General features: G+C 37.9%; 1 protein-coding gene across 5 annotated transcripts in view; it reads right to left on the bottom strand.

Annotated features, from left to right (window-relative positions):
- Positions 1-5,760: 5,760 nt before the first annotated feature.
- Positions 5,761-21,496, bottom strand: part of LOC127413218 (transcription factor COE3-like) — a 135,079-nt gene continuing 119,343 nt past the window's right edge. For 2 of the 5 annotated variants that reach the window (XM_051650163.1, XM_051650164.1), the window contains exons 12-16: positions 16,951-17,016; positions 16,339-16,513; positions 12,343-12,525; positions 9,101-9,316; positions 5,761-8,490 (exon numbers count right to left, since the gene is read on the bottom strand). In XM_051650163.1, the coding sequence (XP_051506123.1) occupies positions 8,459-8,490; positions 9,101-9,316; positions 12,343-12,525; positions 16,339-16,513; positions 16,951-17,016 (672 nt within the window). In that variant the 3' untranslated portion in view covers positions 5,761-8,458. The remainder of the gene's footprint in view (positions 8,491-9,100; positions 9,317-12,342; positions 12,526-16,338; positions 16,514-16,950; positions 17,017-21,496) is intronic. The other 3 variants (XM_051650161.1, XM_051650160.1, XM_051650162.1) reach the window with 2 other exon arrangements.

The following is a 21,496-nucleotide window of genomic DNA, read 5'->3' as shown; positions in this document are numbered from 1 at the left end:
ATCATTTCCCTGTCGGTAAACTGCATCTTCCTTGGGCAGAGTCCCCTCTGCCCCCGGTCACCATGCTTGTAGAAACTCCTCCCCCCTCGGGTGGGACCTACCATGCAATTTCTCCAGATGTCATACTTCCGACAAAACTCAGTAAGGCCATGTGACGTATTTCCACTCAAAATACCCCCCCTTCTCTGGGTGGGGTGTGGTCTCCACAGTGTCTTCCCATTGGGAGTGACACCCCTCAGACGTAGACATTTATGGCCCCCAGTCGGTTAACAAATTCCACTCTTTTTGGGGAGAAAAAAGAGGAAAAGAGGCCACGGCTGGGCTAGCCTGTCCCTATTTGTTGGGCAGTCGACTTGTTCCCGAAGGACCGTTCAACGCTCATAAGAGCATTGGGGGAGGTTACGTGACGGCCTGGTGCGCTGGCTACGAGGCACACAGCGGTCTTCCCATCTCGCACAGCCAGTCCATGTAACACAGTTCAGCTAGTTGTGGCATTTTGTATAGGGACACCTAGTGTCACTACATTGACACAACGTCGAGCGAGTGACAGATAGGGAATGTACTGGTTACTTTCATAACCTCTGTTCCCTGATGGAGGGAACGAGACGTTTTGTCCCTCTTGCCACAACATTGAACTACCCACTGAAATGGCAGGGACATTGTCTTGGCTCCTCAGCACAAAACCTGAATGAGTGGTTGCATACCAGCTCCTTTTATACCCGTATGTCCGGGGGAGTGGCATGCAAATTCCACTTGCTAATTCCCATTGGCCTTTTTTAAAAAAGCAGAGGTGTTTGGGGCTCCCAAGAGTGACCCCTAGTGTCATTACATCGACACAATGTCTTGTTCCCTCCATCAGGGAACGGAGGTTACGAAAGTAACTGGGACGTTTCCTCTCCGGTTTCCATCCACTTTCACATACATTAAGTTTCTGTTTGTGGTTCTTGCTAAATCAACCGAAAATTCAGTCAGGCCACCATTTTTCACTCTCCTACCACAAACTCTTCACTTGTGATTTTATTTTCAACCAAGGTCTTTTTTTCTTCTTAAATGTCCATCAAAGGAAACCATGAAACATGAATTATTGAGTCTTCCCATAAAGAGTGACAGACAAGCTGATGGCTTCAACGTTTGACAAACCAGATGTAAATGCTGCCTATTTTTATGCGCTTTTCCCCATTTTGATGCACCAACCCTTTCTTGGTAGAAGTATGAGGAAGTGTGACTCTGATTTTTGACCAGAAGAATGGTAGTAACACACAAAATTTGCCATGGCAAGACCCAAAAACTGATAACAATCTGGCATCTTTGTGAAAAGGCACTCACCCATTCATTAAATGCAAACAACTGAATTTTCATTGAGAAACATTAGGGGAGTCATTGGTATGAATGGATATGTGATCTCCGCAGGATTGGGGAGTCTGGAAATGCCGTGTGCCTGGTCTCGGCTGCATGAACGGAGAGACAGACAAAGCTATGATACTCCCACACATTTTAGAGATACCAAGCAGACTTCCTGCTTTGATATGAGCTGTGGCATCAAAGGCTCAGTGAAGACACAGAAGATAAAAATACAAATCTTCAAATGACTCCATTGCTGGTGTTTCGGTGTAGATGTGCATTAAACACACATTTACGTAGTTACACTATGAACATGCTCATATCAATGTGCACATGCAAACATACGCATACAACAGTGTACAACTAACACAACAAACTAGCTCACTAAAAGTAGTGCCGTTACTAACTTAACTATAGGATAACTTATCCAGTTACAAGCTACTTTTTCCTATGATTAGCAGTGTAGCGTAAAGGAAGAAACATACTTTATGCAAGTCCGTGAACACAGACGTTTCTGGCTATGCAAGCTTGATTTCATGTGTACTTATGTTCCAAAATGTATCAGACTCAACACAACGTAAGTACACATTGGATCCTCAATGCTGTGGCAAGAGGTGCATTAAAAGACACTATGAATGAGTATGAACTGTCCACTTCTGTGGCGTGTTTTGTCTTTCAAGGCATCTGCTGTCATGGCTGAGCAACAGTTTAAGGAGAATATTGCTGACCAAGTATGTTAAAGTCAATATATTTATAGCAGCTTACCTGGGGTGCGTTTCCCAAAAGCATCATTAGCCACCTATGGTTGCAAGTTCCATCGTTACAACATAGTTCAACGATTTTCCCGAAACCATAGTTCCAACTAATATTCGCAATCAGCTTCGCAAATTTGTGTGGTTAAAACTACAGCTCTTTACCCGTGATTAAAAGAATCAGAATCATAATGAGCTTTATTGCCAAGTATGCTTACACATACAAGGAATTTGTCTTGGTGACAGAAGCTTCCAGTGCACAAACAATACAACAACAAAACAGAGATAATAATAAAAAATAGAATAAAAATAAAAAGTGAATAGAAAATATAAGTATATATAGAAATTCACAATAAGACAAAAAATATATATACGTATGTACAAATACAAATCTGTTATATACAGATGCAAGGGAATGTATGGCAGAAGAGGTAGGCAATGTTGGATAAATATAAATAGACTAAGCTGTGCATTGCACATAATTATTGCTCAATAGGGCAGTTTTAACTGTTCATGAGATGGATAGTGTTGGGGCTTCGTTCAGGAGTGGGTTTGGTTATTAGCAATAATTAATCATTATAAAAGATTAATGTCTGTGTGTGTGTGTGTGTGTGTGTGTGTGTGTGTGTGTGTGTGTGTGTGTGTGTGTGTGTGTTTAAGGAGAGAAGGAGTGCACAAAATTGTGGCTCTCATGGAGAGTGCGTCATGCAAGGTTTCCGGCCAGAGAATCTGGCCATGAATGTGGGCGGAGAGAATGGTTAATGGTGTCTGCCCGTTTAACACGTGTCTCCGCTGGTATGATAACTTAGGGACAAAGCTGGGATCTATCACCAAGTTATCTGTTGCCAAATGTGTGTGCGGGTGTGTTTGTGAGGGGTCGTGTGTGTGTGTGTGTGGTTATTATGAGAGAGAGAAAGAACAGGGTGAAGGCACCGAAGCTGGTTTAGCGATCGTGGGAGAGACGGCAACCATTAGTTTTATCACTCAGAGACGCGGTGAACGGCTCTTAATCCGTCCACCATGGTCATTGGTTCTTTAATGGATAAACTCAGTGTGCCCGTCTCATGGTAATGCAAACACAGCCCAACGTGGTTGGATGACAACAAAGCAAATTTCTTTTGTGGTAACAGTAAGTTACAGTAATACCTTGAGTACTATTAGCAGCAATGAGCGGACTCGGTGTTCCGTAAACTGTACAAGCAATAACTTTGATACACAAGAGTGTACAGTTCTTGAAGGGAGGGCAGGGTGCAACCAATTATCCTCTCAGCAGTCCGAACTGTCCTTTGTAGTCTTCTAATGTCCGATTTTATAGCTGAACCAAACCAGACAGTTATTGACTCAATGACTGCTGAGTAGAACTGTATCAGCAGCACCTGTGGCAGGTTGAACTTCCTCAGCTGATGAAGGAATTACAACCTCTGCTGGGCCTTTTTCACAATGGAGTCAATGTGGGTCTCCCACTTCAGGTCCTGTGAGATGATAGAGCCCAGGAACTTGAATGACTCCACTGCTGCCACAGTGCTGTTCATAATGGTGAGCGGGTTCAGTGTTGGAGTGTTCCTTCTAAAGTCCACTATCATCTCCACTGTTTTGGCCGTGATCAGCTCCAGGTTGTTTTGACTGCACCAGTGAGCCAGCCGTTCAACCTCCCTTCTGTATACAGATTTATCGTCATTTTGGATGAGGCAAATGACAGTAGTGTCCTCTGCAAACTTTAGGAGCTTGACAGAGGGGTCCTTGGCGGTGCAGTCATTGGTATACAAGGAGAAGAGTAGTGGGGAGAGCACACATCCCTGGGGGCACCAGTGCTGATCATACATGTGCTGGAAGTGAATTTCCCCTGTCTCACTAGCTGCTGCCTGTCCGTCAGAAAGCTGGTGATCCACTGACAGATAGATGTGGGAACAGAGAGTTGGTGAAATTTAGTCCGGAGAATAGCTGGGATGATGGTGTTGAAAGCCAAACTGAAGTCCACAAAAAGGATCCTTGCATATGTCCCCAGTCTGTCCAGATGCTGCAGAATATGATGCTATCCCATGTTGACTGCATCATCCACAGACTTGTTTGCTCGATAAGCAAGCATAGTTCATAGTACCTTGTTAGTTTGCTGTGTGGACATCATTTAACTTCGCTGAGGCTTCTATATCTTTTATTCCATATACTGTATATCTTTCATTCTGTCAAGACTTTGACCACATTTACATGCACTTAAGAAAATTTCTTATTCCGGGGAGCTGTTCTTTAAACGTTACGTAAACACGAATGCAGATCACACACGGTTTCTTTCGGAGAACACGGCTTTTATTTGTTTATGTTAAGAAGTGGTGTTTAAATGTTTTTTGAAGAGTGCGCATGTGCGTATACGCTCAAGTGTGTTGGAGGAACCCCAAAGTTTGATGTTGAGGGAAACCCATCTATTGCAGCGTATTTATCTTCACAGTGCATGCAGCTTTCCTGTCTTCAGCAGCTTTCTCGCATTAAATGGCTTTCTGGTGTATGTGTAAATTAGCTCTTATAATATAATATTCATGGAAGTTAAACAGCTTTACAATTGGGCAAGCTGAGGTAATATTTAAATAAGAACAAATAAAATGGGAAACAATCAAATGCTAAAATGCCAAAGAATATGCTAAAATGCTAATATATATATATATATATATATATATATATATATATATATATATATATATATATATATATATATAATTTAATTAAATGGCTTCAGTGTAGTTCAGTGTAACTACTTCTTGATTGCAATTTGTAGTGTAGCTAACTACTTTTATGACAGGTAACTTGACATTACTTTAACAACTTTAAATTGTGAGTAGCATGTAGCTTTGGAACCTGTTGTACAATTGCAAAGTATCGTCTCCAAAACTGGCATACACATACAGTATATATACATATAGGCATATTTCTAATTGCACATTCATTATAGAAAGCTACATGTTGTAAAGACATCCATGCATTTATTTTCCCAAATTTTTCCCAACTTCAGAGTTTTTCCATTTAAATTTTGGTCTGAGATATACCAGACAGTTAATCAGTCTGACATCAAGAGAAAGAAGACATGCTGTAAACTGGCCAGTGTTGCATGTGCAATTTGTGAGGCTGTCAAATACTAGAGGTAATCAAGAGGACACCAGCTTTACAGCTCAGATATATCCCTCTTCTTTAGACACAAGCACAAATCACACTCTGAATATCTCTCTCACCCTGACTTAACATCCAGTCAGAGAGCTCAGGAAAATTACTGCACTGGAAGAATCCCAGAAATGATTGATTCTGATCTGCATGGGTCAGGGTGTCTTTATGCTGGTTCTGTGCTTCGGTTTGAAGGCCAAAACTCTAAAAAAAAAAAAAATTATGTGGTCTTTGGATAAGGTTTCAAAAATATATCCCATCAACTGAGCAGTGCTGGCAGACGCAGTAGACCAAAAGGTCGAGACCTTGGAAGGATGAGTCTCGCTGTGAAGTTTGGAGCAGATCTTGAGATTTCTGGCCCGAGATGGGCCACCCCATGCTGAGAAGCACAGCATAAAATGTGACTTTTATAACTAGACGGACTGTTGATGTTTTAAAACATTGTGAAAGTGAAAAAGAGGCTGTGATAACGTTTCACGTGATAAAGCATTGAGAGTTGACAAAAGGATTTCAAGCCAAATGTAATCTTTATTTTTCTGTTTCTGTACAAAAAGCACGGGATCACAGGAAAAAAATTAACAAAAAGGAGAAAAAAAAACATGCATTTATTTACAGCATGGTCAGAGAGACGAAAGGAAAGTAGAATACATCTCCCTATTTGAGTTCTAAAAACATTAATTAAACATTGTGCTTTGATATATTTAGATATAATATTTCATATTTCACAAAGATGCAGTACCTTTCCCCATTTCATGTGGAGTTCAACATTTCCAAAGAAGCCAGCTCTCTACGTCTATGAAAAAAAAAAAAAAAAAAAAAAAAACACTTTCACAAGCTATTAGAAATTGAATGAAATGGATAGAAATGTGTGTTTGTGTGTGTATATGTTTCCAGTCAGGCTGGATCTCTGAGAAGTGTGTTTTCTTGTTAACTTTGAGATTAAATTCAGCTGTTTCAGTACAATAGGACACTGTCAAATTGTATTTCCTTTACGCCATTTAAGTCTAAACCCCGCAAGGATGAATGTAAAGTAATTAGGTCACCTGTGAAATAAAAGAGCTTTTCAGAAAACACAATTTCATTCACTTTCACTCACTCTCTTCAGGAAAATAGGAAAAACCTTGACTGGAATATTAACATTACATTGTTTCCAAGTGGTCACAGCAAGTGATATTTAGGTGTGTTAAACATAACCAAGAAACTGAATTTCTGGTAGTGTAACAATCTGTAATGATTACCAACATCATATTTTGCCAAAGCACATCACTCTGGTCCCTATTATTTTGATTTGTGATTTGAGACATACATTGTGTTGGAGCACATTATATTTTAAGGCATCATTATAACCCCTACTTTTATTTAATTTCACTGCTATTCCACTGAAATGTGGATAGCAAGTTGCTTGCAATATTATAACTACAGATTGCATAACTTGTGCATGTGTGTGCGACAACAATAACAATACCGCCAGCAACTGATGACAATGAATTATTTCACGTCAAAACGAATTGCATGTGCAGTGCTGTGCAGGTTTGGACTTCTCTGATATGATCCATTTGGGAACATGTGATACATTTATCATGTTGTATATTTATCAGCACATCAGATGTGACAGCATAGAAATGCTGACTTTTCACCAGTCAACGCTATGTGGCGAAAACAACAAATATCTCAAGTAAAATAAATCTCACAAGGACAGAGAAATATTATGGAAACATTTTAGAAACATCAACAAAATCACATGATGAACAATTAGCCATTTCAGTTATCATGACCAAAGCAAAGAGTAATCAATCTGAAAACATACTGGTGCATATTTGGATAAATTTTTCTTTTTCAATTTTTTTTTTCTTTTTTTTCTTTCTTTTTTTTTTGTTTTTTTAGCATCATTTTCATCTGCTTGCTAAGATACATCGTTCTTGTAAGTGCCCCAACAAAAATAGTGCATTAGGAAAGAACTATGATCATACACATTTCACAAGAACACACAAGACAAGAGGAAGAACAAACACAAATGCTTTTTGCAAAAAGAAAACATTAAATATACGATTGAAAAAAAAAGTTTGTCTTTTTTTACAAATGTGGTGAAGTTTTGCACCCTGCTTTTAAAAAACAGGTGTCCTAGTCATGTCCAGACCTTTTTTTTTTTCATTGTCATTTTTGTTTTTACAAAAACTGTTTAATCCCTTTAATGTTTCGCTCTTTTTACAATATCTAAAAGGTATTAAGACATCAAATGTGTTGACATAGATATTTGATACTATTAATTAGGCCTAACTCACCAGAGGAATCCCAAAACGAACTTTATAAATACATACAAAAAAGCACAATAAGAAGTTCAACAATAAGTCTGATGAATTTGATTAAAACTGCAGAAAGCATTCCTGGCTTAAATCTACCTACCATACACCTGGAACTACACTGGAACTACAGAAACAGTATGTTTAAAACTGACTGACATCCATCCGTCTTGGCTGGAGTTTTTCCATCTGGGATCATTTTGTATTTGTGCATTACTCAGTTTATTTGATTCCCACATTGATTGAGGTCACCTGCTGTACATTTTACTCAGATGGTAAAAAGAAAAAAAAAGTCAACTACAATTACATTGATGTTAAAAACCGAAGACTTTACATTTCGTAAATAGGAATGAATCATTTTTGATTGGCATTACAGTCCCAGTCCCATCTGATTGTGTTAGTTTGCTCCTGTGATTTATAGACTCTCACCATCGAAACAAGAAAGACATATGAATTGAACAGAGAGGGGCCATGCAAAGAAGCCCCAACAGGCAAGGACTGACCCCGTAGTGAGAAGCCCCTTTCCATTTCAAAACACCGGCTCGTAGTTCACATTGTGATAATCTCATGAATATCCTTTTCCTGACAGCTTCTCGGCTTCTTGCTCAGAATACCACCTGCAGCTGTGTGTATGGACATCAGTGTTCACAAAGTCACCAAGGATGAAGTTGTATTGGGCAATCAAACACAATCTATTGACATTTCAGGACACGGGACATTTTCAGGCCAGGTATACTTGATTTTTTATCTTATTTGTATTATTATATATTTTAGCAGTCCAGGTGTCGATTATCTTTTTAGGCAGCTCCTCGTACGATTGGTGATGTTTGATAAGAAATTGTCAGACAGGTATGGTGAGCCAGTGAGTTTTTTGTGGGCTCAATGAAGCCTTTGTGAAGAGGACTATCAGGTTCCTCTTCACATGGGAGGGACAATCAGGCCGGCCATAGCTGGAAAAGTAGAGAAACAAGATGTCAACCAACAATAACAGACAGTTGACATAAGATATGTTGACATATGACATGACAGTTGACAGTTGAATATTGAATCACTTTGTTGCCATACTTGGACTGGACTGATGATATGCTGTGAATATACTTCATATGTTTTGAGAGAATACTTACAGAACAAGCTGTGAGTATTTTTGTGGTTTCAGAAGTGAGGTCATGAGAGTAACAGGACGAGAAGCCTTTTTAAGTAAATATAACTGATGTAATTTCAATCTTAAAATTTTAAATTCTTACTATTTTACACAAATATCATCTAACAGATGTAATATCCTGCTATATTTATTTAACATTTTAGAGAAATCCAAGCACCATTATTAAATACAAAAGCAGCAATGATACTAAGTGCAATATCATCATTGTGCTGTAGTCCATAAGTCCAGTAAACTTGCTTTTTTATTGTAAAAGCAACCAGCCCAAAGCATAGAAAGTTATGGATCAACTTTGACCTCAAAAATTTAGTGAGACTCATTTTTTATTTCTTTGTGACACGTTCAAGAGGAGGGTCTTTCCCCCGATTGGCTCAGCGGCAGGAGAGGGGTGGGGTGCTCACCCTGTAGACTGCTCCCATTGGTGCCGGTGCAGGTGGGGGGCGGGGAGGTCTGTGGCCGGACGACAGGCGCGAAGGCGCTCTTCTGTTTGACTGCAGAGATCATATGGACAGGAGAGAATGAGAAAGGGCCCGCAGACAGAGAGATGGAAGAAGGGATGGATGAAGAGGAGGAAGAGGAGGTGGCATGAGGTTCCAATAGAGGGCTGGAAGGGGTGACTGAAACAGACACACACACAGAGACACACACCCACACACACACAAAGATGCTTGTGAGTGAGCAGGTGGTTATGAGGGTCATGCCGACTGTTAGTTTGTGAGGGTTAATTGAAGGGAAGGGGCAATGGTTGAGGCATTATGGGAATGAAAAAGTGTGCTACCTGCATGGCAAAGTTGATCCATAACTTAGAACTCTTGTGGATGATATTATATTTAGGTCATAGCACTACACATTTGGCCCTTATTTTTGTGCAGTTTCGCAGAAACACCAACATAAAACCATTTTATTTGTTCACACAGTCACACGTAAAGCATGCCAGAGGACAATGCTATCAGGACATATAATAGCCAATACACTTTACACTACCTAACGACCTAAAACAACCAAATTCTTCCACCTGGTACATGTTACTCTAGAAACATGTTACTATGCCTCCATTTTTGCTAAATTATATTTACTTGGCTCGTTGCATGTATTGCACACTAGAGGTGCTAAACAACAATTAATTTTATTCCCATGCACATAAAGATTATTATTAAAAATCAGATTATTATTAAACACTTTTACTATAGTGCATGAGTTGTAAGGTGATACATTTGGGAGAAAATTTTACTTGCTTTTAGCACCACTTAGTCAGCATTTCACCTCGGAACTGCCACAATACAAGTAATAAACCACGTAATATCTTTTAGCAAAAGTAAATTTTTTCCACGAGATCAGGCTCATATTCTTGAGTAGAAAGCTTGAGCTTTCACACCAAACTAGAGTAAAACCCACAGAATTCTTTAATGAAATTCCAATTGAAAACTCTTGCCAACTTGTTTGCCATTTTAATAATGAATGGAAATCAAACCTGCCATGACAGCTTTGCACAAAGCTTGGCCTGCCAAACAAGTGCCAGTCACACAGAAAACAGCTGCAGTGTATTGAACATATGAACAGTCTTGTATAGTAACCCTGGTATATAAAACAAGAGGACAGCATTGTATTTTTATTTTTTATTTTTTATTTTTTTTATAAATACCCCTGGTTGCGTAAAAGACGTATCTAGATGAAGGTGCAGACAGAAAGCTGACTATCCTGACCACAGTGAGGAAGCAAGTGTGTGAGTGAGTGGCATGGAAGTGTTGTTAATGTGTTAGACATGAAAGGAGATGAAAAATATGAGCAATTGTGGAGTTAGTTCTGATGGAGACATTCACAGGGAATGGTACAGCAGACAGACAAGACTCTTTCCCTCACAGAACACGCAAAGACTAACACATAACCTCAGCATTTCTTTTACAGATAGCCACATGATGTCAACAGAGTTCCCGCTGATTATAATTGTGATATCAACTTTGACACTGACAATAGTCAAATTTATCTGAGATTGTAAAATCCGACCAATCAACATCCAAAACATGCTCTGATGAGTCAAGGTGAAGTGTGTAATTTTTGTGCCACTAGTTTCACGAAATGGAATTGCAAAAATAATGACCATTTTCAAACAGCTTTCCCCAAACACTCCCCCAATCTTCCATTTGTCAGCAAACAAATAATCTCACCCGAACTTGCACCACTGGTTGAGGCAATGTTGCTTTGTATGGCTGGTCGGGATGCTCAAACAAAAAGAGTTTTAATCTGCTCATCAACTTGAATGGCTTACTTAAAACTGTCTCTGCACATTAAAGGAATAATCCAGGTTCAATACAAGTTAACCTCAATTGACACCACAAAAAAATACTTTTGACTCGTTCCTCATTTATTTTGTTTTATTTTTCTCCCCAATTTGGAATGCCCAATTCCCAATGTGCTCTAAGTCCTCATGGTGGCGTAGTGACTCTGGGTGGCAGAGGACGAATCTCAGTCGCCTCTGCGTCTGAGACTGTCAATCCGCGCATTTTACCACGTGGCTTGTTGAGCGTGTTACCGCAGAGACATAGCGCATGTGGGGCTTCACACTATTCTCCGCGGCGTCCACGTACAACTCACCACGCCCCCCCACTGAGAGCTTACCACATTATAGTGACCACGAGGAGGTTACCCCATGTGACCCTACCCTCCCTAGCAACCGGGCCAATTTGGTTGCTTAGGAGACCTGGCTGGAGTCACTCAGCACACCCTGGATTCGAACTCGCGACTCCAGGGGTGGTAGTCAGTGTCAATACTCGCTGAGCTACCCAGGCCCCCCATTCCTCATTTATTTTTAAAAAAAGCATTCCGGTTACAGTAAGGCATTTACAATATAAGTGAACAGTGCCTGTCCATGAACACTAAAATGCACATTGTTTCAAATGTATAGCCACAAGAAATAAACATTATATGTGTTAACATGATTTGTGATAAAAATGCTTACTAACCTTGTTTGTGTACATTTACTGTATATCCACTTCGCTGTCATGACGACGCAACGCCAGTAAAAGTGTTTTACACTAAAATAATGTTTACACATATAATGTTTACATCTTGTTGCTATGCATTTGAAACAGTGTGTATTTTAATTATCATGGACTGGCCCCATTAACTTAAATTGTAAGTGCTTTACTGCAACCACAATTTGTACTTTTTTTTTATTTTATTTTTTTAATTAAATAATGAGAGATGAGTCTAAATTTTGTGGAAATCAACATTATGCCACAAATACTGAGCATCACTTCTATTGAACCAAGGAACATTGCTTTAAGCTTGAATAGAAGAAAGGTTTTTTAACATTGAAAAATGACACACTTCACCTTTAACAACCCTGCTGAAATTACCAGCTTAGATCACTGTGAATTTTCAGGCTGGTTTCTGCTGGTTTGGTGCTAGTGATTCAGCATAGCCATTCTGCAAAACTTAACTGGTAAGGCTAGTTGACCAGCATGATCTTTCAGGTAAAGAGGGATGACAATGAAAAGTCTTGCTGGTTAAGCTATCTAAGAAGCCTGTGACCACACCAGCATCACATGCAGGGGTACCTGCTCCCAAAACAGCAGGGACATTTTCAGCAGGGAATCTGTAGGAACTGTTATCGTGCAATGTAGTTGACCAACAGGAGACTCACTTGCGTAAGGAGAGTTGGCAGCAGAGCCATTGAGGAAGCTGGGGGATCCAGGGACTCCCAGGTTGGTCATGCCAGCTCCGTATCCGTTCATGGTGGAGGTGATGGTGTTGTAGTTAGACTGCTGGGGTGTGGAGCTCGGCACGTACCCACGAGGAGACACGCTGTTTGAGTTGCGAGAGTAACCTGGAACACAAGACATTGCGACGGGTTAAAACCTCATGAGTTGTTGCTCAAATTGTAAGTAATAAAGCACTTGATGTGATTTGTAGATGTTGCAGTTGGACTAATGTGTGTCTGTAACACACTGGGTTTGTGTTTCTAGTGGGTAGGATTCCTCTGTAAGTGAGAAACTCTTGAAGACGTGCGGTGGTTATAAAAGCACTCAGTACAGCAGTCAAGCAAAACTTTGTCCATGTCCCATTTAAGCAGCAGAGCTTGCAGTGTGTGTATTATTACATGTGTAAGTGTGTTTATGTTTGAGATCGAGAGAGAATGGGAAGATGTGTCATTGCTGCCACACATTCTACTCATCCTTCCAGCCTGATCTCATGAAAATTATGAAACTGTGGCAACATTTTTGCAAAATGACATTAAGTGGTTCATTAACAATACTGTATAATGGCAGTTCTGAGGTGAAATGTCCACTGTGTGGCGCTAAAAGTGCGTTAAATGTTCCCTTCTGCACAGCTTCATTGCACTGGAATAAGCTTGTAAATAGTTGGTTATTTAATGCAAACATTAAAATGTATCACCTCACAAGTCATGCACTATAGTAAAAGGTTTTTGATGTCATAAGATAGCATTGTGTGAGGAACAGAGCGAAAAGTAGGGCAATCTGCCATTTTACTCGTAATTTGTTTGACAGAGAATTAAAGTCATACAACGAGCCATGTAAAAATAATTTTGCAAAAATGTACAATAGGTATAGTAACCTGATTCTATGAGACAAGGTTGGCTGATATTTTTCTAAGCTATTTTAGCTAATGTCCTGTCAATTGCCTCCCAAAACTAAACAGGAAGTGTAAAGAGAGAGTTTTGAATGTACCACTTGGCATCCATCCTTATCCACTCTCTGGACATTAAGCCTAATTTGCTGATCAGATCACAATTGAGAGGAAAGTAGAGAAAATATTAACTTTGAATACAGCCTTAGACAAACTTATGAGTGTGTGCAGTGCTCTTTACACGTCTAAGCCACATGGGCATCAACATGGCTGCAGTCATACACCAAACAGATCATAGGCTGCAAATATCGTTCTTCAGCATAGAGCTGATTTTGGTTAAGCCAGGGTGTGTGTGTGTGCTTTTTTTTTATAAATAAACTGTGTTCCTATGTGGTTTGATGAGCTGCAGGAGAGAGGTGATGTTTTTGTAAATCAGTTTGCAACTCGTAATTAGAACTTGAAACAATAATTAGTTTGACGGATGAACGAGAAGAGCAGGGTAACTGAATTAAAGCCTGCTGTAGTTGCACTGCATACAAGCATGAAGTATGGAATGTAATATTTCTATGATGGCTAACGGCCCTTTCCCATGACCTCATAGATTCCTGTAGGTGTTCTTTTCCTGTGTGAATGAGGAAAACAGATGAGAGGAGAAGGGGATGAATGCTAGGAGGAGAGAAAATAGAGGGGTGTCAAGGGAAAGAGAGTGTCCCTGTCTTCCTGTGTCTCTCTTTCTCTGATATAAGGAGAGTGATCTGTTCATTTCACATACATTCCCACTTCCTGTCTATGAGTGACAGAGCTGGTGGGTGAAGAGAAACATGGCTCGATGCTGTGGATATTGAAAACACACTCATGCATGGAGATGCTCATATACATGTGCCAAGATGCATGCATGAACTCCCATAGGAAAGAAAATGACAAATGAGATCTCTTTAAAATCTAATTTCCTTTAGTAATCTGGTAATCTCACTTGTGTCTCTTCTACAGCAATGTCTTAAACCAACCTGGGGTGCATTTACCAAAAGTATTGTTAGCCAACTATGGTTACAAGTTCTATCGTTACCAACATAGTTCAACAATTTGGTGTTTCACGAAACCGTAGTTCCAACATTTGCAAACAGAATCACAAAGTTGTGAGGTTTGAACTACTGCTCTTTACCTGTGGTTAGAAGCATAGTTTCTTGTTAGTATGCTGTGTGGACATCATTTGACTTCGCAGAGGCTTTTATATCTTTCATTTCATATCTATCTTTCATTCTGTCAAGATTTTGACCACGTCTACTTGCATTTAAGAAAACGGCTTGTTCTGAGGTTTTGCAGAAAATGGTGTTCTGAAACATCACTTAGATGTGAATGCAGCCGTTTAAGGGATTAAAAACTGTTAAGAGAAAGCGCTTTAACACACTCTGTTGGAGAACACGGCTTATGTGTCCATGTTAACGCATAAGTGAAGTTCTTACATGTTTTTGAAGAGTGCGCATGTGCGTACATGCTCAAGTTCGTCAGGGGAATCCCAAAGTCTGATGTAAAGGGCAACCCCACTATTGCATTGCAATGCATCTGTCAAATTAACAGCTTTCGTGTCTTCAGAAACTTTCGTGCATTATACGTCTTTCTGGCGTAGGTGTAAATGAGCTATTATAATTTGATATCCGCAGAAGTTATTCTATACTCTCCCTGTGTAACGTCATTACTGACAGCTCTATATTGTTGAACCAACGTTGTTCGTACGATGGATGTGTGACATACTACGGTTTTGGGAAACAGTCGTGACTAGCTAATTACTTTACATAGTAAACATAGATACATGGTACTATGGTGGTTAAACAGTGAGTTGTATGGGAAACACAACCCTGGTCTCATAGAATCATGCTACTGTAACAACATTTTTGCAAGATGAATTTTACATGGTTTGTTGTACATACAGTATTGAGGCAGTTTCCTGGTGAAATGAACACTAGAGGCCCTACAACAACAATTACTTTTAATTCCTTCACATATAAACAGCAGATTATCAGTTCATAAACACTTACTTTTTGCCCTGTTTCTCACACAGTGCTATCTTATGACATCTTAACTCTTTTACTATAATGCATTATTTGCAAGGCAATACATTTTAACATTTACATTACATAACCAACTACATTTACAAGCATGTTCAAGCGTGGTCAAATTTTGTGGTAGCTCAATGAATAAAGCGTTGCACTTACATGCTCTTCAGGACTGGTAACCTGGTCCTTTGCATCGCGAGTCGACAGTTTGCTTCAGCCATTGCATTTTTACACCATATTTGCTTTTTTATGATACTATCAGTTACGTTTAGGTTTAAGTTTTTTTAATTTTTTTCAAAAATGTTGCCATAGTCACTTAATTTTATCAGGCTAAAACTGTACTCAGATTGGCCAAGATGTCAAAGTCGTAAGTCAGAGATTTTAATATGAACTCAAACATTTTTCATCACATTTTTCCAAGACCAAATTCTTCTGTGGTGTTATATACACTTTAATTTTAAATCTTTATATACATACTATGTGTCAGATTGGCTCATTTGTTAATATCATAATATCTCCCAAGGAATTTTAGGAGACAATTCTGAGACAAAGTTGATCCTTAAATTAAACGTTTACATTTATTCACTCGGCAAAAGCTTTTATCCCAAGCAACTAAAAGTACACGTTTTAGTTCACACTTTTGTGCCCCTCACACTTTTCTCAGGAGTGACAGAGAGTGTGTACACATGCAGACACACATGTATAAACGTGTCATTACTATAAACAGGTAAACATGAGTGGCAGTTTTGAGTGATGTGGGTGAAAGGCTTGCCAAAACACAGCCATGTGATTATCATGTACAGAACTGATGGGTGTGTGTGAAGCCCATCAAAAAACAGACTAACAGATCCAGACCCAGACTAAGAGGACATGTGTGTGAGGATTTAGAGTAGCTTTGAGTTGAATTAGGCCCAGTCAAACACTCCTGCAAGTGTTTAATGTAATTCCATGTGTGATTTAAGACATAAATATAACTTAACACGCACACATCCACCAACCTTGGTCTGCCTGGGAGGCCTCAGAGATGTTGACGGCAAGCTGGCTGCTGAAAGAGTTAACTCCCATCATGCCTGAGTGGGCACTGGATCCCGTCAGCGAAGGCAACTGGTTATGGCTCCGTGGCACACTGTACAGCGCCTCTGTCAGGTCTGCTGCACGCTTTAAAATGATCTCCTGATCGAGACAGAGAAAAGAGAAAATGAGAGAAAGAAAAGGTGTTGAAGTGATACATAGAGCAGAGAGATGTGTAAGAACAGGATATAGAATATACCCCCTAAAAAAAATCTGATCTGAAATTTCTCATTCACCCTGCCATTCACCCTGTCCTCTTCTAACTTTTACAGTTTTACCATGTCCGTGTTACACATTAAATGTTTTATAAATTAATATGCAGTTATTACATATTAATTACATTGTAATATTGTTTAATAAATGTGTAGTTAAATGTAATATGTTAGTAATAGGCATATTTGTACTTTTGTACATACATAGAAACCTATAATGTAAAGTGTTACCAATAATTATAATATATAGTTGATGTAATTTTGCTAATTGTGTATTTATAATGTACATATATAAATTATAAGCTGAATGTTCCTGAATTTTTATACCTGATTGTTATGGGGCATCCCATACAGTGCCTCCACCAGGTCTGCTGCCCTCTTCAGCAGTACCTCCTAAAAACAAACAGATGTAATAAAAAACGTATTTAATATATTATGTGATGTTGCGATAATTATACAATGTATATATCAATATTTACTGAGAAAGGCCCCCAAATAAAAATAATTTAGTAAATAATAATTAAAAGAATGAATAAATATTATAATTCAGATCACTGAAATATGTTACATCATATACATACAATGTTGACAAAATAAAAAAGCAATTAGACACTATAAAAAGTGGATTTAAAGTCAAAATATTGTTTATTTCAATATCATTGAACATAACCCTATTATTGGCATAATTCCATTTTAGCTATTTTTATTTGTTGATCTATGTACAGTACTCATCTCATGCGTTAGATGGATGCTTTTGGAGTGTCTTATTTCGGTTGCATCGCATCTCAATAGATTTCAGCATCTTTAGTCATAAGCGCTGTGTTTTTAGGAAGCTGTGTCAAGTTACACGTAGTTTAAAACTTTGAAAAGCAGGATTCCTGCATTCTGTTGTGCTCAGTCCAGCTCTCTTTGAATGCAAAAGAGCATCTTCTATGGAAGGCTTTGCTGTCTGCTCTCATTGGTTTGATGAGGCATGTTGCCTGCACAGCTGTAGTTGCGCTGACTGCCCCAAACTGCCACAGAATCGAAAATAATTCAAGGTAGTACATCAAGCTTAAATTGCTCTGATGGTAGGAACATTCCTTATTACGGAATTTACCTACAGGTTAGGGGCTTAAGAAATTGTGTTAATATTTTTAACTTGTAATATTTCATAGAATTAATTGCACTACAGTAATGTGTTAAATCAACAGCCCTACTCATTTTATTAAATAAATAAATAATTAACTATTATTGAAGTTTCACCAAAGTTATTTAATTTATATAAGCAAGAAATTACATGTGCTCTAAAAACTAAACATGTGATGAGGCAGACAGAAAAAAAAAAAAAAAAAGCTGTCTGAATCTCATTTACACCAACCTGTCACACACACACACATACGTACACACGTGTACACACAGAAACACACCCAACCTGTGCCAAATCACACAAGCAGTGATCCAGGGCTGCGATCCTTTCAGAATGTACACATATGCTCCACTCTCATTCTTCACACAGTGTGTGTAACTGTGGTTTTTTGTGTGGGTGTGTGCTATTTTGTAGTGTTCCTGTGAAAGTCACACATCTCCGCTGGCCTACAGACTCCTATTCTGGACACGAATACAGCTTTAAGAGCTTCTTATGCATAATTATTTTCCATCTGTTTCATCTGTACTGAATTAACTTCTAACATTTATCAAATCACTACTCTTTCCCAGCCGTTCATCCCCTTTTAAAGACATCACTGAATCATAATTGACTCAAAAAAAAAAAATGTCTGTTTGCAAAATAACATTTTAAAATTACCTGTCTCCACCTCTGGAACAAATTTATTAGAAAAATCAATAAGGCTGCAGGAAAAATAATATTAACCAATAATCAGCGTTAGGTGATTAGGTTACAGCGTTAGGTTACAACTTAATTAATTACTTTTTTAGTACAAAAAGTATTGCAATGCATTACATTTTAAACAACTGTAATCAGATTATAGTTACAGTTAAATTAACTATTTTGAAGTAGATTACTTGGGTTATACATATTTCTAAAATAATATTATTTTCAGAATACATGTAAAACATGAATGATGTAAAGTATGTTCTAATTACTAACAGTTTTTGATTTTACTGAAGTAAATTCAGTAAAAAAAAAAGTCAGTAATCTGATTACAACTTTAGAGAAGAAATTAGTAATTTGTAGTGAGTAATTTACCCAACAATGCCAATAATATCATAGCTTAACCTGTAAAAATCTAATCTAATCTTAATAAATGACATCAAGTCCCACATGAACATTTTACATTTTCCCAGCTGAATATTTTGTTTCTTCATAAATATGACATAATAAACAGATAAATGCGTTCTCAAGCTAGTACTATCAAACTGAAGAGGGGAAATCTCTCACCAACACACACAGTGTTCAGAGACAGAGAGAGGTAAGGGTGTGATACAGAAGAAATCAGAGCTGGTATTATGGCAGCCTCTACTGGAGGTCCCCGGGGTATTACATTGAGACAAGGTGTGGGCCTCCCAACACACACACACACACACACACACACACACACTTCACATGACTGTATGGGGAGGGAAGAGAAACAAAGAAATAGAGAAAGATGAAAGTATAAAGACAGACAACACACTGATCCAAAGAACTAAAGATGCAGTTAACCTGCGAGAGAAAATAAAATAAATCATGATAAAGTGGCACAAAAAACTCCAGGTTGGATACAGTGAACAGGACAAAAAGAATTAATGGTAAAGCAATTGTAAATCTCAGGACGAGAGGTGAAGGAGAGAGATATAGACAGAAAACAGCACTGAAAGATAAGCAAGGGGGTGAAATGGTTGGAAGAAAACAAAGGAAAAAGACTCTAGGGAGATAGAGAAGACAGAGGAAGACAAAGTGAAGGAAATGTGCACAAATAAAGTGAAAAAGAGTAAGTAAGTGAATGAAAGAGTGAGAAAGTGAGTGAGAAAGAAAGAGGAGGGAAGAGAGGGAACGAGCTGAAGAGGGGGAGTTTGAGTTGTTTTGCTTTCTCAAGAGTCACCAAGAGGCAGCTGCGGTTGCCTACAAACCTGTGATTACTGTACTGTGAGAACAACAGCCTGACTCTGTACACGCACACACATGTTTACCTGGCTGTTCAAATGGGGTCTTCTTATTGACTTCTATTGTTCCTAAATTAAGAAATTCTATTGTTCTTTAATTATAATTACCAAATATTAACCCTAGCCTTAAATATAATATATATATATATATATATATATATATATATATATATATATATATATACACACACACACACACACACATACAAAATACAACTTTTTTGAGAATAGATGTTGAGAAGTTTTACATGAGAATACATCAATGCAGCCATTTTTCTTTTGAACATATCACAAAAGTACTGTTATTAGTAGTAGTAGTAGTAGTAGTATTAATATGATTATTATTTATATAGAAGATGCAATTTAGGGTCTTTATGAGCCTTTTTCCTTTTCAAAATATCCATAAAAAGATAATAGTAATAATAATAATAATAATAATAATAATAATAATACATTATTACTTATTTATTTTTCAAGTAGACATTTACATGAGACATTTTTCAACAGTTTTGTCACCAAAAGTATAGGCCATAAAATACACCCACTAAAATACACAAATATAGCTCAATACTAGCAAAAACTTCATACTGGAAGCTCTCAGATTGCTCATACAGTATTCTGTAAATACTGTTGTCATGCAAACATTTACAGTACCTGCATCGTTGATGTGCGTCTCTTTATGACTGCTTTATGCCAGACTGCAAGGCCTATATGATTTACCAGAGAGCCTGAAACTTCTTTGACCGAGTTACTGAATACACTGTTGAAACTGCTACATTTATGATGGAGAACAACAGTGGCTTTAAGATTAGAGACTGAGAGAGGCTGAGGAAACCACCAAATATTCTGATGTTCTTTGGAGTTTAACTTCAACAGCTCATTTGGGACTTTGTTTCTTTGGCAAGTGAGGATTCAGGGGCATATGGAGATGGGGGGGGGGCAACTAGGCTTCCTCCTTCTCCTCCTCCTCATCCTCATTAACTTGCATTTCCCATGACAAAATATGACCTTAAGACTAACAGTCCTCCCCCAGCCAATCAGCTATGAGCAGTAACGATCCTCACAGATGGCTCAAGTCAATGACAAACACAGGACGAGAGAGAGAGAGGGAGAGAGAGAGAGGAGACCTTGTGCAATGTTGTTTTACCATTTAATCTAATGTATTTAATTTATTCATTCAACCTTTACATTAGTAGTACTCTGATCAGTTGTACCTTTAAACCTCATTTTCATAAAGTAACAGTACATAAGAAAAGATGGGATATAGTGCAGGTATGATATAACGACCTTAAGGATGAGGGAGCATCTTGAAGTGATCTTGAAATCACACACATTCCTTTATGGCAGGTGTCCAGTCACTTTATATTCTGCTTATTAAACACAGATTATTTTTACTATTGTAATTAAAGTTCAAAAGACTGCAGTGATAATAATAATAATAATAATTATTATTATTATTATTATTATTATTATTATTAATATTATTAATATTAATTAAAACAAAGTGTATTAATAATTTTATTAAAATATGATTATTATTATTAATAATAATAATAATAATAAATTAAAACAAAGTGTATTAATTTTATTAAAATTAAATAAATGCATAGTTGTATTATTATTAATTCATTTGATTTAATTAATCAATCTTATTTTGCAAGAATAATATAATGCTCTGTTTTATACAGTTTATTAATATACAGTGTATTTGTGAGTTAGTGTGTATAAATTGACATTCAGTACTTTTTTAAAAATACAGTTAAATCCCTATCTATGTGTCTGATCACTA

The sequence above is a fragment of the Myxocyprinus asiaticus genome, chromosome 22 (genome assembly GCF_019703515.2).
Source record: "Myxocyprinus asiaticus isolate MX2 ecotype Aquarium Trade chromosome 22, UBuf_Myxa_2, whole genome shotgun sequence".
NCBI lineage: Eukaryota > Metazoa > Chordata > Actinopteri > Cypriniformes > Catostomidae > Myxocyprinus > Myxocyprinus asiaticus.
This window is presented reverse-complemented; position numbering and strand designations above follow the sequence as displayed.